This window comes from Salvelinus namaycush, chromosome 16 (assembly GCF_016432855.1).
Source record: "Salvelinus namaycush isolate Seneca chromosome 16, SaNama_1.0, whole genome shotgun sequence".
NCBI lineage: Eukaryota > Metazoa > Chordata > Actinopteri > Salmoniformes > Salmonidae > Salvelinus > Salvelinus namaycush.
The window spans coordinates 33,567,845-33,591,477 of NC_052322.1; the positions used below are offsets into that span (position 1 = coordinate 33,567,845).

Sequence of the window (23,633 nt, forward strand, 5' to 3'; positions counted from 1 at the left end):
CTGTATGATGAGGGAAGCGGTTTAATGTAGCTAAGAATCCAGGGTTTGTCCAGTGTAAACTACAGATGAGGTCACTATTCAAACCCAAACATATCCTGTGTAAAAGGGAAAGTTCCCATGAAAAGAGTTAATGACAGGTGTTATATATGGGGAAGCCACCCCCACTCACAAACACCCCTTCCATGTTGACTTATTGAATGGATTTCAATTTGAGACTTTTCGAATGATTAGCATTTTTATATATTTACCTTATCACTGTGAGCTCAAACTGGACTTTGGAATATTTACTGAGGCTCCTATACGCCAAACATGATGTAACTGTCATTGCACACTGGTTGACCTTTGAACTGCATGGTGCAGACTTATTGGAGGGAGCTACTCTGAGTGTGTTCATATATACAGTCATTAGTGTGAACTCTGGACTGCTGTTGGCAGTCAGACATGGTGGACAAGGTATGGAGGAAGAGTTGGCAGTTCATAGAGCACAGGAGGTCTCTGCGTGTGAAGCAGCAGTCTTCTCCAAATGTTGAACGTAAGAGTGAGTGAGTACCCTCTCCTGTTTAACTTCCTGCCGGGTTGAAAGGTTGCTTTCAAAGGTTGGTTTGAAGGGTTTGTATATTGATTGCACTACTTGGTTCTTACTGTGTCATCACGCCAACAAATGTGCTGACTGTTGAATTTTTCATGGAGATTGGCTTGGTGACGTGTTACTCTCTCTGAATACTAGATAATGAACGGGGCTGTTACAGTCATATTTCAAATAGTAATCATGGCCGACCCACTTACATGCACTTTTAATCAGCGCACGGTGTTGAGAAGTTGATGTAGGCTGTGTCTAGAAATGGTAGTGTCAGCAGTTTTGAGAAATGACCCGTGTGAGTCGTGTTATGGCTGAATGCTGCTCTACCACCATCTATGCAGTATTGGCTCTGTAATTACGTTTTTAAACACACAGAAACATGGACTTCAGCCCTCACATCAACAGCTTAGTTGGAATTCATGCTGTGAGGACTTGATTCACAGACATTTCCTGAACTTATTCAGCAGCACGGGGGTTAAAGTCATGTACACACTCTACTCAGCAAATTGGATGCAGTCTATCACAGTGCCATCCGTTTTGTCACCAAAGCCCCATATACTACCCAGCACTGCGACCTGTATGCTCTCGTTGGCTGGCCCTCGCTTCATACTCGTCGCCAAACCCACTGGCTCCAGGTCATCTATAAGTCTTTGCTAGGTAAAGCCCCACCTTATCTCAGCTCTCTGGTCACCATAGCAGCACCCACCCGTAGCACGCGCTCCAGCAGGTATATTTCACTGGTCACCCCCAACGCCAATTCCTCCTTTGGCCACCTTTCCTTCCAGTTCTCTGCTGCCAATGACTGGAACGAATTGCAAAAATTACTGAAGCTGGAGACTCATATCTCCCTCACTAACTTTAAGCACCAGCTGTCAGAGCAGCTCACAGATCACATCCAACTGCCTCATCCCCATACTGTTATTTGTTTTCTCTCCTTTGCACCCCAGCATCTCTACTTGCACATTCATCTTCTGCACATCTATCACTCCAGTGTTTAATTGCTAAATTGTAATTATTTCGCCACTATGGCCTATTTATTGCCTTACCTCCCTTATCTTACCTCATTTGCACACACTGTATATAGACTTTTTTCCATTGTGTTATTGACTGTATGTTTGTTTATTCCATGTGTAACTCTGTGTTGTTGTTTGTGTCGCACTGCTTTGCTTTATCTAGGCCAGGTCGCAGTTGTAAATGAGAACTTGTTCAACTGGCCTACCTGGTTAAATAAAGGTTAAATAAAAAAATGAAAGAATGACAGTTCCAAATGAGTACTGAATGGTCAATGTTGGTGGTGGTTGTACTTTACTGTCCTGAATAGGTTCTAGAGGAGTAATGGATGAGATGACTACTTGATGAGTGTCAATATGGTATGAGTACTGGGAGACCAGTGGATGGGCACCAGATATGAAAGCTTTGAATGACTGTGTTTCTCTGTATCATTGCAGTGTGGAGGATGAAAACTTTGAGAAACTCTTTCTGTGTGTGTCATTGCAGTAGAGTAACTGTGTATCTATGTGTGTCTGTCATTGCAGTAGAGTAACTGTGTATCTATGTGTGTCTGTCATTGCAGTGGAGTAACTGTGTATCTCTGTGTGTCTGTCATTGCAGTAGAGTAACTGTGTATCTCTGTGTGTCTGTCATTGCAGTAGAGTAACTGTATCTCTGTGTGTCTGTCATTGCAGTAGAGTAACTGTGTATCTCTGTGTGTCTGTCATTGCAGTGGAGTAACTGTATCTCTGTGTGTCTGTCATTGCAGTAGAGTAACTGTGTATCTCTGTGTGTCTGTGTCATTGCAGTAGAGTAACTGTGTATCTCTGTGTGTCTGTGTCATTGCAGTAGAGTAACTGTGTATCTATGTGTGTCTGTCATTGCAGTAGAGTAACTGTATCTCTGTGTGTCTGTGGTATTGCAGTAGAGTAACTGTGTATCTCTGTGTGTCTGTGTCATTGCAGTAGAGTAACTGTGTATCTCTGTGTGTCTGTGTCATTGCAGTAGAGTAACTGTGTATCTCTGTGTGTCTGTGTCATTGCAGTAGAGTAACTGTGTATCTCTGTGTGTCTGTGGTATTGCAGTAGAGTAACTGTGTATCTCTGTGTGTCTGTGGTATTGCAGTAGAGTAACTGTGTATCTCTGTGTGTCTGTGTCATTGCAGTAGAGTAACTGTGTATCTCTGTGTGTCTGTGTCATTGCAGTGGAGTAACTGTGTATCTCTGTGTGTCTGTGGTATTGCAGTAGAGTAACTGTGTATCTCTGTGTGTCTGTGTCATTGCAGTGGAGTAACTGTGTATCTCTGTGTGTCTGTGTCATTGCAGTGGAGTAACTGTGTATCTCTGTGTGTCTGTTATTGCAGTAGAGTAACTGTGTATCTCTGTGTGTCTGTGTTATTGCAGTAGAGTAACTGTGTATCTCTGTGTGTCTGTGGTATTGCAGTAGAGTAACTGTGTATCTCTGTGTGTCTGTGTCATTGCAGTAGAGTAACTGTGTATCTCTGTGTGTCTGTGTCATTGCAGTGGAGTAACTGTGTATCTCTGTGTGTCTGTGTTATTGCAGTAGAGTAACTGTGTATCTCTGTGTGTCTGTGTCATTGCAGTAGAGTAACTGTGTATCTCTGTGTGTCTGTGGTATTGCAGTAGAGTAACTGTGTATCTCTGTGTGTCTGTGTTATTGCAGTAGAGTAACTGTGTATCTCTGTGTGTCTGTGTTATTGCAGTAGAGTAACTGTGTATCTCTGTGTGTCTGTTATTGCAGTGTGGAGGGGGATGCGCGGCCCAGTGAGAGCGACGGTGGAGCCAGCTACAGGGGCCCAGTGATCAGCCCAGACCGCTTCGAGGGCCCCCTCTACGGCCACGGAGTGCAGCCCGGCCCCCAGCGGCCCCCCCGCAGGCCCAAGCTCCAGCACTCCCAGTCCATCCTCCGCAAGCAGGCCGAGGAAGAGGCCATCAAACGCTCCCGCTCACACTCAGAGGGCTATGAGCTGTCGGCTGACCTCCAGGACAAACAGGTAGAGTACCCTGGCCCCACTGTCTGATTGTCTGAAGACACACTCATCAACATCTATACAGATGTCGTCACCTAATATCTCCCCTACTGAACAACTGTATCATTGACCACACTACACACACCCTAACTAAGCATCTACAGATACCTTTGAAAAAAACTATGGCATGGCTTTGCTACAGGTTCTCTGCTCATCCTGGACATTTGTATGACTGACTATAGTAATTGTCCCTCGACAAGCTCAATTCAGTCCCACGTGTGTATGAGCATGGGTCCTCATTTGTGAAGGGCTGTTGTGTTATAATCATGATGTTATTATCCGTCAGGTGGAGATGCTGGAGCGTAAATATGGAGGACGCTTCATAACCCGGCATGCGGCCCGAACCATCCAAACAGCCTTCCGTCAGTACCAGATGAACAAAAACTTTGAACGTCTCAGGAGTTGTATGTCTGAGAACCGCATGTCCCGACGCATCGTCTTGTCCAATATGAGGATGCAGTTCTCCTTCGAGGGCCCTGAGAAAGTCCACAGCTCCTACTTTGAGGGGAAACAAGTGTCCCTGACAAACGACGGCACCCCCCTGGCCTTGGTACAGTCCGAGTGTGGGGACCTGGAGGTCCACCACCAGGCCAACATGGCGTCTCACCCGGCCTCCCAGAACCACCTAACGGATGCCATCACAGAGCTGGAGGACGCCTTCTCCAGGCAGGTCAAGTCTCTGGCCGAGTCCATCGACGACGCCTTGAACTGCCGCAGCCTGCAGGGCGACGAGGGTCATGACCCAGAGGGCTGCCCCGAGGTGGAGAGGGAGGTGGCCTATCAGGTGAAGCCTCACCGCGGGGCGACGGGACGCAAGCGAGAGGACATGATGGCATCCTACAGCGATGTGACTCTGTTTATTGACGAGGAGGAACTGTCTCCCTCCATGGGGCTGTCGCGGGGGTCTGGTGACCAGCCCTCCAGCATTGAGTCAGACCTCCGCCTGCGCTCGGCCAACTCCTCCCAGGACTACTGGCCACTGGACCCCAAGGATGAGGAGCGTGACACGGACACCAGCTGCCGCAGCACTCCCTCCCTGGAGTGTCAGGAACAGAGGCTCCACCTCCCCCTGCTGACCATCGAGCCGCCCAGCGACAGCTCCGCCGAACACAGCGACCGCTCTGACCGCAGCTCCATCAAACGTCCTCCTGTCTACGAGTCTCACGGGGGAGGGCACATCGTGGCATCCTCCCAGGCCAGCCCCAAACACATCTCTCATGGCCCGCCCCCACGAGGGCCCTCCCGGGACGACGAGGCTCCCCTTCATCACCGCCACAGGGCGCTGGAGAGCCACCTGGCCATCAACGGCTCGGCCAACCGGCAGAGCAAGTCTGAGTCTGACTTTTCGGATGGGGACAACGACAGCATCAACAGCACGTCTAACTCCAACGACACCATCAACTGCAGCTCTGAGTCGTCGTCCCGGGACAGCCTGAGGGAACAGACACTCAGCAAGCAGACGTACCACAAAGAGACACGCAACAGCTGGGACTCACCGGTCTTCAGCAACGATGTGATCCGCAAGAGGCACTATCGCATCGGCCTGAACCTCTTCAACAAGTAGGTGCTCGGCTCTGACAAAGTGCTGACGTGGCTGACCACTGATTGGGGTCATGAGCTGGGGTCAATGAGCTGTTGATGTTGTAGAGTGGTCCTGGTAGTTGAACCGAGGTGACCTACCTACAGTAATCACGGTTATATGAGTGCCACACAATATAAGTAAATAAGTCTAATTCAATTCAATTAGGAATGTTGAGGATAAGAGGATCTATTAAAATGGAAAAATTGAAAATGCATTTGTGTAAGATAGGCCTATAGGCTAAGTCATATATTTGGACATTTGTGTCATCTCTTTGCATATTTATATGTCTACTTATTTAACTTATTTTACAGTCCATCTGTTTATCCTCTTCTACATACAGCCAGACAGTGTCGCTCCATTTTCTGTGCCTTGGTTAAATATGATTAACCACAGTTTTTCTGCTAAGGACACTTCCTGTCAGTCAGAATCAAACACCACACTTGGCTCTGTAAAATGATTGGATAGGCCGCATAAGGACACGCCTGCTTATATGTGTGTGTGTCTGCAGGAAGCCAGAAAAGGGTGTCCAGTACCTGACTGAGAGAGGGTTCGTCCCAGACACGCCTGTGGGTGTGGCTCACTTCCTGCTTCAGAGAAAGGGCCTGAGCAGGCAGATGATTGGAGAGTTCCTGGGCAACCGGCAGAAACAGTTCAACAGAGACGTCCTGGAGTGAGTACTGTTAATTGGTAATTTTTAAAGGCCAGGTCATGTGACCTGAACAGGAAAGTCTCTGGACACTCTTTAGTCTATCAATCCACCATGGATTGGGAGGTCACAGGGGAATAACCCTGTTATTCCAGTGCCTTGCACAGAGAGCGTTATACTGTAGGACAGGCCAGAACAATACATGAACTGTACAGAGTTCAGCTAACTATCCTCCATCTTCACACTCACTGCTCCAAATGTTTCTCCTAACTGAGAGGTTATTGCCTTGGAACAGTTGGCACTAACATTGTGGCCATTAAAATTCAACATATTAAACCAAAGATGGCTGAGAATGGCTGATTTGTACTGCAATGTTGAGGAAGCTAGCACGCAAGCATTTCACCGCAAGTTTTATACCTGCTGTGAATGTGACTAATACATTTTATTTGATTCTATTTTTTTATTTCAACTTTGTATATCTGTGGCTTTGGGCCAGCCTGGTAGAATGTCCACACTCTGCTGCTCAGGGAGAGAGAGAGAGGGAGGGACAGGCTGGACTCATTAACATGCTACAGGCGATAGGCCAGCCTGGTAGAATGTCCACACTCTGCTGCTCAGGGAGAGAGAGAGAGGGAGGGACAGGCTGGACTCATTAACATGCTACAGGCGATAGGCCAGCCTGGTAGAATGTCCACACTCTGCTGCTCAGGGAGAGAGAGAGAGGGAGGGACAGGCTGGACTCATTAACATGCTACAGGCGATAGGCCAGCCTGGTAGAATGTCCACACTCTGCTGCTCAGGGAGAGAGAGAGAGGGAGGGACAGGCTGGACTCATTAACATGCTACAGGCGATAGAGTTGACTGGCTGTGTCAATAGGACTAGAAAACCCCCAAAGTCACCCTCTCTCAAACACACAGATCTCCACATTTAAGAACAATCTGCTGCTCCTCACACTTGGCCTCTCAAATGTGTTTTGTGTCATTATCAAAGGGCTATTAGGGAGTTACCTGTCAGATTTGGACTAATCTTGAACTGCTGTGCACAGAATGCCCCTGTGATCTGTGTGTTTCATCTGGGAAGTAAATGAGATACTAGACAAATCATTGATCAACGATATCTTTTTGGGTTAGTGAATTAATTGTTGGTTGTGTGGTTGGTTGGTTGGTTGTGTGTTCCAGCTGTGTGGTAGATGAGATGGATTTCTCGTCGATGGAGCTGGACGAGGCACTGAGGAAGTTCCAGAATCACATCCGGGTCCAGGGAGAGGCCCAGAAGGTGGAGCGCCTCATTGAAGCCTACAGGTGAGACAACAGAGGAGAGTACATAGGTTAAGGATGTACTGGGATAAAGATACATACCGGTGAGAGAAGCATATACTGAAGGGGTTTGGTCAAAGGGGTACACATATCTGTTTTAGCATTACTGTAATGGCTACAGTACTGCACAATATGTTTGGAAAATATGTCACGAGAGAGATATGATGACATGGTACACACACCATGCTGCAATATGATGGCATGGTACACACACCATGCTGCAATATGATGGCATGGTACACACACCATGCTGCAATATGATGGCATGGTACACACACCATGCTGCAATATGATGGCATGGTACACACACCATGCTGCAATATGATGGCATGGTACACACGCCATGCTGCAATATGATGACATGGTACACACACCATGCTGCAATATGATGGCATGGTACACACGCCATGCTGCAATATGATGGCATGGTACACACACCATGCTGCAATATGATGGCATGGTACACACAACATACTGCAATATGATGGCATGGTACACACACCATGCTGCAATATGATGGCATGGTACACACACCATGCTGCAATATGATGACATGGTACACACACCATGCTGCAATATGATGGCATGGTACACACACCATGCTGCAATATGATGGCATGGTACACACACCATGCTGCAATATGATGGCATGGTACACACACCATGCTGCAATATGATGGCATGGTACACACACCATGCTGCAATATGATGACATGGTACACACACCATGCTGCAATATGATGGCATGGTACACACACCATACTGCAATATGATGGCATGGTACACACACCATGCTGCAATATGAAGACATGGTACACACACCATGCTGCAATATGATGGCATGGTACACACACCATGCTGCAATATGATGGCATGGTACACACACCATGCTGCAATATGATGGCATGGTACACACACCATGCTGCAATATGATGGCATGGTACACACGCCATGCTGCAATATGATGGCATGGTACACACACCATGCTGCAATATGATGGCATGGTACACACAACATACTGCAATATGATGGCATGGTACACACACCATGCTGCAATATGATGGCATGGTACACACACCATGCTGCAATATGATGACATGGTACACACACCATGCTGCAATATGATGGCATGGTACACACACCATGCTGCAATATGATGGCATGGTACACACACCATGCTGCAATATGATGACATGGTACACACAACATACTGCAATATGATGGCATGGTACACACACCATGCTGCAATATGATGACATGGTACACACACCATGCTGCAATATGATGGCATGGTACACACACCATGCTGCAATATGATGGCATGGTACACACACCATGCTGCAATATGATGACATGGTACACACGCCATGTTGCAATATGATGACATGGTACACACGCCATGCTGCAATATGATGACATGGTACACAGACCATGCTGCAATATGATGACATGGTACACATGACACTGCAATATGATGACATGGTACACACACCATGTTGCAATATGATGGCATGGTACACACACCATGCTGCAATATGATGGCATGGTACACACACCATGCTGCAATATGATGACATGGTACACACACCATGCTGCAATATGATGACATGGTACACATGACACTGCAATATGATGACATGGTACACACACCATGCTGCAATATGATGACATGGTACACACACCATGCTGCAATATGATGGCATGGTACACACACCATGCTGCAATATGATGGCATGGTACACACACCATGCTGCAATATGATGGCATGGTACACACACCATACTGCAATATGATGACATGGTACACACACCATGCTGCAATATGATGGCATGGTACACACACCATGCTGCAATATGATGGCATGGTACACACACCATGCTGCAATATGATGACATGGTACACATGACACTGCAATATGATGGCATGGTACACACACCATGCTGCAATATGATGGCATGGTACACATGACACTGCAATATGATGACATGGTACACACACCATGCTGCAATATGATGGCATGGTACACATGACACTGCAATATGATGGCATGGTACACACACCATGCTGCAATATGATGACATGGTACACACACCATACTGCAATATGATGGCATGGTACACACACCATGCTGCAATATGATGGCATGGTATACACACCATGCTGCAATATGATGGCATGGTACACACACCATGCTGCAATATGATGACATGGTACACACACCATGCTGCAATATGATGGCATGGTACACACACCATGCTGCAATATGATGGCATGGTATACACACCATGCTGCAATATGATGGCATGGTACACACACCATGCTGCAATATGATGACATGGTACACACACCATGCTGCAATATGATGGCATGGTACACACACCATGCTGCAATATGATGACATGGTACACACACCATGCTGCAATATGATGGCATGGTACACACACCATGCTGCAATATGATGGCATGGTACACACACCATGCTGCAATATGATGGCATGGTACACACACCATGCTGCAATATGATGGCATGGTATACACACCATGCTGCAATATGATGGCATGGTACACACACCATGCTGCAATATGATGACATGGTATACACACCATGCTGCAATATGATGGCATGGTACACATGACACTGCAATATGATGGCATGGTACACACACCATGCTGCAATATGATGGCATGGTACACACACCATGCTGCAATATGATGGCATGGTACACATGACACTGCAATATGATGGCATGGTACACACACCATGCTGCAATATGATGGCATGGTACACACACCATGCTGCAATATGATGGCATGGTACACACACCATGCTGCAATATAATGGCATGGTATACACACCATGCTGCAATATGATGGCATGGTACACACACCATGCTGCAATATGATGGCATGGTACACACGCCATGCTGCAATATGATGACATGGTACACACACCATGCTGCAATATGATGACATGGTACACACACCATGCTGCAATATGATGGCATGGTACACACACCATACTGCAATATGATGGCATGGTACACACACCATGCTGCAATATGATGACATGGTACACACACCATGCTGCAATATGATGACATGGTACACACACCATGCTGCAATATGATGGCATGGTACACACACCATGCTGCAATATGATGGCATGGTACACACACCATGCTGCAATATGATGGCATGGTACACATGACACTGCAATATGATGACATGGTACACACACCATGCTGCAATATGATGACATGGTACACATGACACTGCAATATGATGACATGGTACACACACCATGCTGCAATATGATGACATGGTACACACACCATGCTGCAATATGATGGCATGGTACACACACCATGCTGCAATATGATGGCATGGTACACACACCATGCTGCAATATGATGGCATGGTACACACACCATGCTGCAATATGATGGCATGGTACACACACCATGCTGCAATATGATGGCATGGTACACATGACACTGCAATATGATGACATGGTACACACACCATGCTGCAATATGATGGCATGGTACACACACCATGCTGCAATATGATGACATGGTACACACCATGCTGCAATATGATGGCATGGTATATGTGACACTGCAATATGATGGCATGGTACACACACCATGCTGCAATATGATGGCATGGTACACACACCATGCTGCAATATGATGGCATGGTACACATGACACTGCAATATGATGGCATGGTACACACACCATGCTGCAATATGATGACATGGTACACACACCATGCTGCAATATGATGACATGGTACACATGACACTGCAATATGATGGCATGGTACATGTGACACTGCAATATGATGACATGGTACACACACCATGCTGCAATATGATGGCATGGTACACACACCATGCTGCAATATGATGGCATGGTACACATGACACTGCAATATGATGGCATGGTACACACACCATGCTGCAATATGATGACATGGTACACACACCATGCTGCAATATGATGGCATGGTACACATGACACTGCAATATGATGGCATGGTACACACACCATACTGCAATATGATGACATGGTACACACACCATACTGCAATATGATGACATGGTACACACACCATGCTGCAATATGATGGCATGGTACACATGACACTGCAATATGATGACATGGTACACACACTATGCTGCAATATGATGGCATGGTACACATGACACTGCAATATGATGACATGGTACACACACCATGCTGCAATATGATGGCATGGTACACATGACACTGCAATATGATGGCATGGTACACATGACACTGCAATATGATGACATGGTACACACACCATGCTGCAATATGATGACATGGTACACATGACACTGCAATATGATGACATGGTACACACACCATGCTGCAATATGATGACATGGTACACACACCATTCTGCAATATGATGGCATGGTACACACACCATACTGCAATATGATGACATGGTACACACACCATGCTGCAATATGATGGCATGGTACTCACACCATGCTACAATATGATGACATGGTACACACACCATGCTGCAATATGATGGCATGGTACACACACCATACTGCAATATGATGACATGGTATACATGACACTGCAATATGATGGCATGGTACACATGACACTGCAATATGATGACATGGTACACACACCATGCTGCAATATGATGGCATGGTACACACACCATACTGCAATATGATGGCATGGTACACACACCATGCTGCAATATGATGGCATGGTACACACACCATGCTGCAATATGATGGCATGGTACACACACCATGCTGCAATATGATGACATGCTATACATGACACTGCAATATGATGGCATGGTACACACACCATGCTGCAATATGATGGCATGGTACACATGACACTGCAATATGATGGCATGGTACACACACCATGCTGCAATATGATGGCATGGTACACACACCATGCTGCAATATGATGGCATGGTACACATGACACTGCAATATGATGGCATGGTACACACACCATGCTGCAATATGATGGCATGGTACACACACCATGCTGCAATATGAAGACATGGTACACACACCATGCTGCAATATGATGACATGGTACACACACTATGCTGCAATATGATGGCATGGTACACACACCATGCTGCAATATGATGACATGGTACACACACTATGCTGCAATATGATGGCATGGTACACACACCATGCTGCAATATGATGGCATGGTACACACACCATGCTGACAGTTATTGACCATCGTCTGATGCATTGTATCCTGGCCTGAACACGTTTTCAACAGCAAGTCAACAAGACAAATGACCACATTGTGTGGACTATAAGGCTTTAAACATTCTGTTGCATTCTATGATGGCTCACTATATCAAAAGTCTCCATAACTCTTTCAATCTCTGACATGTGATGTCATCTCTCTTTCCTGTGTTGTCTGTATTCCAGTCAGCGCTACTGTATCTGTAACCCCACGGTGGTGCGCCAGTTCCGGAACCCTGACACCATCTTCATCCTGGCTTTCGCCATCATCCTCCTCAACACGGATATGTACAGCCCCAACGTCAAGCCAGAGAGGAAGATGAAGCTGGAGGACTTCGTTAAGAATCTCAGAGGTGAGAGAGAGAAGGGGAAATGTCAGGGTTTCTGAAGTCAAAACTGAGACTTTGTCCTCTGTATACTTAAGAGAAAATAAGAATGATAAAATGAACTAAAAACTGCATAAACTGAGTGCGGGACATTCACAAAACGATTGCTTCACTCTTTCAACAATGCATATTGAGTAAAAAACACTTGAGCATGTTCCACTGTCATGTATCTGTAGAAAATAAGAAAACACACATCCACTCCAGTTCAACATAATCTCGTTCCCAGACACTTCCGCCCAAATGCACAAAGAGTCTGGTGGACAAACGTGCCAAACTTGGCCTTCATTAGCCTTATGCCTTAATCGGCTTAACCTACCAACCAATCATCTCCCACAACACCTTCCCCCTAACCCTCCCCTGTACGCTATAATACCTCATGAACAGAGCCACGCCTCGTAGTTGTGTGATTCGCAAAAATGTTATGACAAATACTAGAATTCTAAGGTCACTCCCACTAAGGCCAACTTTGAATCGTTGATGTACCAGGCGTATATGCGCTGTGCATAATAGCCTGGGGACGAGGTTAAGCACAGCATGAATGTAGCAGGGCAGAGAATGATCAATCACAACTGGAACTGGCTCCACTGTCCGCAGACAGAATGTCCACAGACAGAATGTCCACAGACAGAATGTCCACAGACAGAATGTCACTACTCTGACACGTGTCACGACAATACTGTTTATTTGTGCTACATAATCAGCATTTCAATCACAAATGCAACTATTTCATGACACACAGATGAAAATAATATATTTTTCACCGGTAGGGTGACAGCAGCATGTCGACTATCTGAAGAATTTGCCACATGTCACGTGTGTTAAAATGACATTTCGCTGTCTGTCAGCCTTCTGGAAGTTGACAAGGCAGGCTGTGACTGAGTTGGGGCTGTTTAAGGTGTTGGTGTTATAACAGAGCGATAAATATGAATTGTTTATGTGTTACAACTGATTACTTGCTCCTTCACACAATCACATTAGCATAATACATTAGCATTTCTTATTATTGGTTGAGCAGTGTGATAGAAGCACATTAAACTATTTGTCTTATCTTGCCATTTGAGATTTTATTTGAGAAATAAAGCATGATGGGATAATTCATAATCTATCGTGATGAGTGTCAGTAATGGGAAAACAACAATAAGTAATTGGTTAAGAGGGATTCATAATCTCACTCTACTTTCCCCTCTCAATGACAAGAACAAAGTGTGTGCATGAATTTGCGTGTGTGTGCGCCTGGGTCCATGCGTGGTGCGCCTGTGCGTGCATACGTGTGTGTGACTTTGTCTCTGAGTGAGAGTGTGTGTAACCATTGTCTGCTCTCCTCCCCAGGGGTGGACGATGGGGAGGACATCCCCAGGGAGACTCTGGTAGGAATCTATGAGAGGATCAGGAAGAGGGAGCTGAAGACCAACGAGGACCATGTGTCTCAAGTCCAGAAGGTGGAGAAACTCATAGTGGGAAACAAAAAACCGGTGAGGAACTTAACTAGAACCCTTCTTCTACAGCACTTCTTGCAGAGCACTCGATCCAAGGCAGATGACGGAAATGCCCTTGGGTTTTACACTGGAAAGACTTGTCATCTTAATGAAATGTGCCACTCCATAGCACTACGATTAACTATTGTGTTCGGTTTGTCAAATACAGGCCAAAGACATGCATTTATCCATGGAGAGAGAGAGAGAGAGATAGTGTTGTGTCTTCACACATTTTCATATTTAAAGCTATCACCTCTTCTCCTACTGTTGGTGTGCAAACCCTCACAGAAAGAGGAGGGCTTCTGCAGTACTGTATTGGTAGTCCACTGGCAGCTGCAGGGTCCTGTGTCTGTAGTACTGTAGAGTAATGAGTCATGTCTGACTCTGAGACCTTCACACTGGTGACTTTAATACACCCACGGCCCTTGAGGTGTCAGCCACCTCATTTTACATTTTTGTCATTTAGCAGAGGGTCTTATCCAGAGCGACTTACAGTTAGTGCATTCATCTTAAGAAAGCTGGGTGAGACAACCACAGTTCACAGTCCCAGTAAGTAAATGTTTCCTCAATAAAGGGACTCTGCTGTCCCAGCATCAGAGGGAAACTGGTTCCACCATTGGTGTGCCAGGACAGAGAAGAGCTTTGACTGGTCTGAGCGGGAACTGACCTCTCGTAAGGGTGGGACGGCCATGAGACCAGAGGTGGTGGAACGGAGTGCTCGTATTGGGATGTAGGGTTTGAGCATAGCCTGAAGGTAGGGAGGGGCAGTTCCCCTTGTTGCTCTGTAAGTAAGCAACAGGGTCTTGTAGTGGATGTGAGCTTCGACTGGAAGCCAGTGGAGTGTGCGGATGAGCAGGTGACATGACATGGGAGAACTTGGGAAGGTTGCTGTGGCATTCTGGATAAGTTGCAGGGGTTTGATGGCACAAGTGGGAAGCCCGGCCTCTGCAGTCTAATGAAGAATGAACTCCCATAACCTTCCCTTACTTGGAGAGAGAGAGAGTTTGTTGATTGTTGTTCTTCTGTGTTACCAATGTGTCTCATTAATGCCTTAACACTTAATATAGTGAAGTACTGCATATAGTGAAGAAGCCTAGTCTGTACCTGTAGCCATGAATTACATTTCAGTCATGGAAAGATAGAGGGGAACAAGGCCTGAGATTCTCAGTGACCGCATGAATTTAAAGTTATTAAACCCGTATACCCCAGGAAGCTCCAGACGGACTGATTTTAGCATGATGATGGACTCCTTATATCTCCCAGTAGTGGAGCAGAAGGCGATCACTCTTTCACCACACGCTATAATGTAATGCAATGAAAAATGATCCCTCATCATCACTAAACAGCAGTATCGAAACCCTCAGAGAACCCACAGTACAGTGGAGAACCTGGACATTAAAATCCACATTAGACTTCCGTCCTATAACAATCTACAGGTAACTGCCAAAATAAAGGAAACACTTGAGTAAATACATACTGTATTGAAAGCAGGTTCCAGACAGGTGTGGTTCCTGAGTTAACTAAGCAATTAACATCCCATCATGCTTAGGGTCATAGTGTCTGTGTCTGTGTCAGTCACCAGATCTCAACCCAATGGAACACTTATGCAAGATTCTAGAGTGGCGCACGAGACAGAGTTTTCCACCACCGTCAACAAAACACCAAATTATGGAATTTCTCGTTGAAGAATGGAGTCACATCCCTCCAATATACTTCCAGACACTTGTAGAATCTATGCACTGAAGCTGTTCTGGGGGCTGTTTCTGTTGTTGTCCTTTATTTTGTCAGTTACCTGTATCTGTCCCACTGGTACTGTAGACCTGGAGGATTAGTTTTCACCTCTGTTGTTTAAACCAGTGTTTCCAGACCCTGGTCCTCGAGTACGCCCAACAGTACACATGTTTATATTAACCCTGGACAAGCACACCTGATTCAACTTATCATCAAGTCCTCAATGAGTTGAATGCGGTGTGGTTGTCAAGGGCTACAACAGAAACTGTGTACAGTTGGGGGTACTCAAGGACCAGGATTAGGAGACACTGGTTTAAACCACCTCATTCAACTCATTACTGACTGTCAAATTACCTACAGGACAACTGCAATACTGAGATTCTACTTTGAGGTTCTCATGAGGGTGGTTTGTACGTAGTGTAGATGGCTCATAAACACACAGCCAGACTAATCCTGAACCAGGCTGTAACCATACACCTTTAGAGGGAAGAGTCTGTATGACCCCATCAATGAGATGACCTATGAGATGTAATGTGACTAATGTGCTGCATTTATATGTAACATGATCTAGGTGATGTCCTGTAAGCACATAAACAGTAATGAGGTTCTCTTTTTGATCTTCTCTCTGTCCTTTCAATGCAGATTGGATCTCTCCACCACGGTCTAGGATGTGTAAGTACATGTTCACAGTTTTCATGTAACCACCATGTAATCACTAGGGCTGTAGTGGTGACCGTATTACCGGCAGTCACGAGTCATGAAGGCAGTCAAATTCCACATGACCGTTTAGTCACAGTACTTAGGCTTCTCCAAGCTCTGATACTGCTGATGGTCATTAGTAGCCTACCAAACATGCCAACTGCCTTGTACTCAGCACTCTATTGTCCCTCTAATCACTCTGACATCAATGGAAATGAGATCATGTTGTACAACATTTCTATAGGCTATGCAATTGCGTGAGAAAACAGAGTTATGGCCTCTATTAAAAAGAGGAGGAACCCATCAGCTTTCTATAGGCTAGGCCTACTATATTTATTTCTCAACTTTCCTAGTATTAAGCACATTGCTTGTCTTTACAACAGGAGTATCGCCTACCGGGCTGGCATGAAAATGAACCACGGGAAAAGCATCCTCCATTCGCTATTTAAGTGCATGCAGTTGAAGTCGGAAGTTTACATACACCTTAGCCAAATACATTTAAACTCAGTTTTTCACAATTTCTGACATTTAATCCAAGTAAAGATTCCCTGTCTTAGGTCAGTTAGGATCACCACTTTATTTTAAGAATGTGAAATGTCAGAATAATAGTAGAGAGAATGATTTATTTCAGCTTTTATTAAGTTTACATACACAAAATTAGTATTTGGTAGCATTGCCTTTAAATTGTTTAACTTGGGTCAAACGTTTCGGGTAGCCTTCCACAAGCTTCCCACAATAAGTTGGGTGAATTTTGACCCATTCCTCCTGACAGAGCTGGTGTAACTGAGTCAGGTTTGTAGGCCTCCTTGCTCGCACATGCTTTTTCAGTTCTGCCCACAAATTTTCTATAGGATTGAGGTCAGGGCTTTGTGATGGCCACCCCAATACCTTGACTTTGTTGTCCTTAACCTCTCTAGGCTAGATGGGACGCTACCGTCCCACCTGACCAGCATCCAGTGAAAGTGCAGGGCGCCAAATTCAAACTACAGAATTGTAAATATTTAACATTCTTGTTAATCCAGCCACGGTGTCAGATTTCAAAAAGGCTTTACGGCGAAAGCAAACCATGCGATTATCTGAGGACAGCACCCCATCAAACAAACACAGACAATCATATTTCATCCCGCCAGGCGCGACACAAAACTCAGAAATAACGATATAATTAATGCCTTACCTTTGAAGAGCTTCTTCTGTTGGTACTCCAATATGTCCCATAAACATCACAAATGGTCCTTTTGTTCGATTAATTCCATCGTTATATCTCCAAAATGTCCATTTATTTGGCGCGTTTGATCCAGAAAAACACCGGTTCCAACTCGCACAACATGACTACAAAATATCTAATAATCTACCTGTAATCTTTGTCCAAACATTTCAAACAACTTTCCTAATACAACTTTAGATATTTTTTAACGTAAATAATTGATAAAATTTAAGATGGGATAAACTGCGTTCAATAACGGATAAAAACAAAGTGGAGCGAGCTTTCAGGTCGCGCATCCCAACCACAACATTACACTAGACTCGACCCTCGTTCTGAACCTCGTTCGACCCTACTTCTTCATTACACAAAGGAAAAACATCAACCAATTTCTAAAGACTGTTGACATCCAGTGGAAGCGATAGGAACTGCAAGCAAGTGCCTTAGAAATCTAGATCCACATAGAAAACCAATTGAAAACACTGGCACCTCAAAAAAAAAATATCCTGGATGGTTTGTCCTCGGGGTTTCGCCTGCCAAATAAGTTCTGTTATACTCACAGACATCAAGTTTTAGAAACTTCAGAGTGTTTTCTATCCAAATCTACTAATAATATGCATATCCTAGCTTCTGGGCCTGAGTAGCAGGCAGTTTACTTTGGGCATGCTTTTCATCCGGACGTGAAAATACCGCTCCCTAGCCTAGAGAGCTTAAGCCATTTTGCCACAACTTTGGAGGTATGCTTGGGGTCATTGCCCATTTGGAAGACCCATTTGTGTCACACCCTGGCCTTAGTTATCTTTGTTTTCTTTATTGTTTTAGTTAGGTCAGGGTGTGACATGGGGGAAGTATGTGTTTTGTATTGTCTAGGTTTTTTTTGTATGTTTATGGGGCAGTGTTTAGTCTCGGTGTATGTATGTCTATGGTTGCCTAGATTGGTTCTCAATTAGAGACAGCTGTCTATCGTTGTCTCTGATTGGGAGCCATATTTAGGCAACCATAGTCATTAGGTAGTTTGTGGGTGATTGTCTATGTCTATGTTGCATGTTAGCACTTAGTTTGTATAGCTTCACGTTCGTCGGTTTATTGTTTTGATTAGTTTGTATAGTGTTCGTTTCGTTTTCTTCTTCGTCTGATAATAAAGAAGATGTATTCATTTCACTCTGCGCCTTGGTCCTCTTCTTTTCCACGTTACGACGATCGTGACAGAATCACCCACCAAAACTGGACCAAGCAGCGTGATACAAGGCAGCAGCAGCGATCGCAGGACTATGGGAATTGGGAGGAAATATTAGACGGCGGAGGACCCTGGGCACAACCAGGGGAATATCGCCGCCCCAAGGCAGAGCTGGAGGCAGCGAAAGCAGAGAGGCGCCGGTATGAGGAGCTAGCACGGCAGAGCGGCTGGCAACCCCAAAAATTTCTTGGGGGGGGGGCTCTCGGGGAGTGTAGCTGGGTCAAGTAGGAGACTTGAGCCAGCTCCCCGTGCTTACTGTGAGGAGCCGAAGATGGAACCAGAGCCAGTCGAGGTGGAATTGGAGGTGAGTAAGGGGAGTGAAGCTGAGACTGTGGATGAATTAATGGGGAAATTGGAGGAGAGAGAAATGAGGGATTTGCTGGTGTGGAGCATAAAGCACCGCATCCGCTTGAAGGAGCGTGTGCTGGATTTGATGTCACCTGAGTCAGCTCTCCATACTCGTCCTGAGGTGCGTGCTAGCAGTCTGGTGAAGACTGTGCCAGCACCACGCACCAGGCCTCCTGTGGCAGCCCCACGCACCAGCTCTCCTGTGGCAGCCCCTCGCACTCGCCCAGTGGTGAGTGTTCCCAGCCCAGTACCACCAGTGCCAACACCACACACCAAGCCTCCTGTACGTCTCCAGAGCCCTGTACGCACTGTTCCTTCTCCCCGCACTCGCCCTGAGGTGCGTGTCTCCAGTCCGGTACCACCAGTTCCGGCACCACGCACCAGCCCTACTGTGCGCCTCAGCAGGTCAGAGTCGGCCGTCTGCCCAGCGCCGCCTGCACTGCCCGTCTGCCCAGCGCCGCCTGCGCTGCCCGTCTGCCCAGCGCCGCCTGAGCTGCCCGTCTGCCCAGTGCAGTTTGAGCTGCCTGTCTGCCCAGCGCCATCTGAGCTGCCTGCCTGCCCAGCGCCATCTGAGCTGCCTGCCTGCCCAGCGCCATCTGAGCTGCCTGCCTGCCCAGCGCCATCTGAGCTGCCTGCCTGCCCAGCGCCATCTGAGCTGCCTGCCTGCCCAGCGCCATCTGAGCTGCCTGCCTGCCCAGTGCCATCTGAGCTGCCTGCCTGCCCAGCGCCATCTGAGCCGCCCGTCTGTCCCGAGCAATTAGAGCCGTCCGTCAGTCAGGAGCCGCCAGAGCCGTCCGTCAGTCAGGAGCCGCCAGAGCCGCCCGCCAGTCAGGAGCCGCCAGAGCCGCCCGCCAGTCAGGAGCCGCCAGAGCCGCCCGCCAGTCAGGAGCCGCCCGCCAGTCAGGAGCCGCCAGAGCCGCCCGCCAGTCAGGAGCCGCCAGAGCCGCCCGCCAGTCAGGAGCCGCCAGAGCCGCCCGCCAGAGCCGCCCGTCAGCCATGACCGGCCAGAGTCGTCAGTCAGCTATGACCTGCCAGAGTCGTCAGTCAGCCATGACCTGCCAGAGTCGTCAGTCAGCCATGACCTGCCAGAGTCGTCAGTCAGCCATGACCTGCCAGAGTCATCAGTCAGCCATGACCTGCCAGAGTCGTCAGTCAGCCATGACCTGCCAGAGTCGTCAGTCAGCCATGACCGGCCAGAGTCGTCAGTCAGCCATGAGCCGTCAGTCAGCCATGACCCGCCAGAGACGTCAGTCAGCCATGATCCGCCAGAGCCGTCAGTCAGCCATGACTTGCCAGAGCCGTCAGCCAGTCATGAGCTGCTTTCCAGTCATGAGCTGCCTTCCAGTCATGAGCTGCCTTCCAGTCATGAGCTGCCTTCCAGTCATGAGCTGCCCCTCAGTCCGGAGCTGCCCCTCAGTCCGGAGCTGCCCCTCAGTCCGGAGCTGCCCCTCAGTCCGGAGCTGCCCCTCAGTCCGGAGCTGCCCCTCCGTCCAATGGCGCCCTCTAGGATGGTCTTCAGTCTGGGACTCGCTGTAAGGGTCCTCGCTCCAGAGGCGCCACCAAAGCGGGTATTGACTATGGTGGAGTGGGGGCCACGTCCCGCACCCGAGCCGCCGCCGTAAGAAGGCCCACCCGGACCCTCCCCTTCCATGTCAGGTTTTGCGGCCGGAGTCCGCACCTTTGGGGGGGGGGGGGGGTACTGTCACGCCCTGGCCTTAGTTATCTTAGTTTTCTTTATTGTTTTAGTTAGGTCAGGGTGTGACATGGGGGAAGTATGTGTTTTGTATTGTCTAGGTTTTTTTTGTATGTTTATGGGGCAGTGTTTAGTTTAGGTGTATGTATGTCTATGGTTGCCTAGATTGGTTCTCAATTAGAGACAGCTGTCTATTGTTGTCTCTGATTGGGAGCCATATTTAGGCAACCATAGTCATTAGGTAGTTTGTGGGTGATTGTCTATGTCTATGTTGCATGTTAGCACTTAGTTTGTATAGCTTCACGTTCGTTGGTTTATTGTTTTGATTAGTTTGTATAGTGTTCGTTTCGTTTTCGTCTTCGTCTGATAATAAAGAAGATGTATTCATTTCACTCTGCGCCTTGGTCCTCTTCTCTTCCACGTTACGGCGATCGTGACAATTTGCAACCAAGCTTTAACTTCCTGACTTATGTCTTGAGATGTTGCTTCAATATATCCACATCATTTTCCATCCTCATGATGCCATCTATTTTGTGAAGTGCACCAGTCCCTCGTGCAGCAAAGCACCCCCACAACATGATGCTGCCACCCCCGTGCTTCACGGTTGGGATGGTGTTCTCCGGCTTGCAAACCTCCCCCTTTTTTCCAAACATAATGATGGTTATTATGGCCAAACAGTTCTATTTTTGTTTCATCAGAACATAGAACTTTTCTCCAAAAGGTACAATTTTTGTCCCCATGTGCAGTTGCAAACCGTAGTCTGTCGATATAGGACTCATTTTACTGTGGATATAGATACTTTTGTACCTGTTTCCTCCAGCATCTTCACAAGGTCCTTTGCTGTTGTTCTGGGATTGATTTGCATTTTTCGCACCAAAGTACGTTCATCTCTAAGAGACAGAACGCGTCTCCTTTCTGAGCGGTATGACGGCTGCGTGGTCTCATAGTGTTTATACTTGCGTACTATTGTTTGTACAGATGAACGTGGTACCTTCAAGCATTTGAAAATTGCTCCCAAGGATGAACCAGACTTGTGGAGGTCTACAATTTTTTTCTGAGGTCTTGGCTGATTTCTTTTCATTTTCACATGATGTCAAGCAAAGAGGCACTGAGTTGGAAGGTAGGCCTTGAAATACATCCACAGGTACACCTCCAATTGACTCAAATTATGTCAATTAGCCTATCAGAAGCTTCTAAAGCCATGACATCATTTTCTGGAATATTCCAAGCTGTTTAAAGGCACAGTCAATTTAGTGTATGTAAACTTCTGACCCACTGGAATTGTGATACAGTGAATTATAAGTGAAATAATCTGTCTGTAAACAATTGTTGTAAAGATTACTTGTGTCATGCACAAAGTAGATGTCCTAACCGACTTGCCAAAACTATAGTTTGTTAACAAGAAATTTGTGGAGTGGTTGAAAAACTAGTTTTAATGACTCCAACCTGTGTATGTAGATGACATGTATTTTTTCCGCTGCCCCTGTTTCGAGACAGGTGCATGATAAATCAAAACAAATGTCATACATATATTATTTAGTATAGGTAAAGACAAGATTTGCGGTCAGTTTTGATAATGGTGTTTTCCCACTAATGGAACATTTGCGCTTATAGCCTACTGCCGTGTTCGCATTGCTGCACTTATAATGTGAAGAAATATCCTAATAGTTTATCAACCACACTAAAGATGTGATGCTAGTGTATTAGTTTGGGATCTAGCATATCCCCCACTGTCCCAGACTATGTTTGGAATATTCATTTCTTGCCCAGAATAGAATAGGTCAACTTTTGTACTATGGGGGATAGTAGATTGACGTAGGCTAGTGTTTTTGCTGTTCATTAGTCATCTTGTTGGCTGACGAAAAGTGAATGTGGACAGTTCTTCCAATGTCTTCAATATGCACCTCGGAATTTGGTAAGGACACGCGCAGTTGCGTTCCCGATGTGTCTGTCTTCACTTGTAGCCTGTGAGAAAGACCCGATCACATGATGGAGAGCCATGTGAGTGAGAGGTGCTTCGGACCGCGTAGCACTCAGGGAGAAGGGCACAACGCAGCACTCTGGGCCAAGGGCACAATGGCCACTGGCCGCAAAAGACATGGATTTTTTTAGGGTGCATTACGGCCACACAAAAAGGATGCCGCCGTGAATTTCGAGGCATTAAGTGCTTGTCAAATTGTGAATGCGAGACTGATGAAGTGTGTACAGCCTGCGCAAAAAAACAAAGCAGAGATCATACCTTTTCAAGCATCATGTAGCCTTACAACGTATAGCCCAACGTTTGTAGAACTACTAAAGTTACAATAATAACTCTAAATTACGCATATACAGTAGGAGTACCTATTTCTTTGTTAACCGCTCAACACAGAATAGCACTCCCTCAAATCGTTTGGAGAAAATATCCTTTCTATTTTATT

The 23,633-nt window shown here is 46.4% G+C and overlaps 1 protein-coding gene across 2 annotated transcripts in view; it reads left to right on the top strand.

Annotated features, from left to right (window-relative positions):
• Positions 1-392: 392 nt before the first annotated feature.
• LOC120061331 (IQ motif and SEC7 domain-containing protein 1-like) overlaps positions 393-23,633 on the top strand; it is a 40,229-nt gene continuing 16,988 nt past the window's right edge. Inside the window, exons 1-8 of one of the 2 annotated variants that reach the window (XM_039011079.1) lie at positions 393-542; positions 3,332-3,584; positions 3,907-5,180; positions 5,711-5,872; positions 7,028-7,150; positions 12,633-12,799; positions 14,162-14,304; positions 16,681-16,710. In XM_039011079.1, coding sequence (XP_038867007.1) covers positions 442-542; positions 3,332-3,584; positions 3,907-5,180; positions 5,711-5,872; positions 7,028-7,150; positions 12,633-12,799; positions 14,162-14,304; positions 16,681-16,710 — 2,253 coding nt within the window. In that variant the 5' untranslated portion in view covers positions 393-441. The remainder of the gene's footprint in view (positions 543-3,331; positions 3,585-3,906; positions 5,181-5,710; positions 5,873-7,027; positions 7,151-12,632; positions 12,800-14,161; positions 14,305-16,680; positions 16,711-23,633) is intronic. The other variant, XM_039011078.1, reaches the window with a different exon arrangement.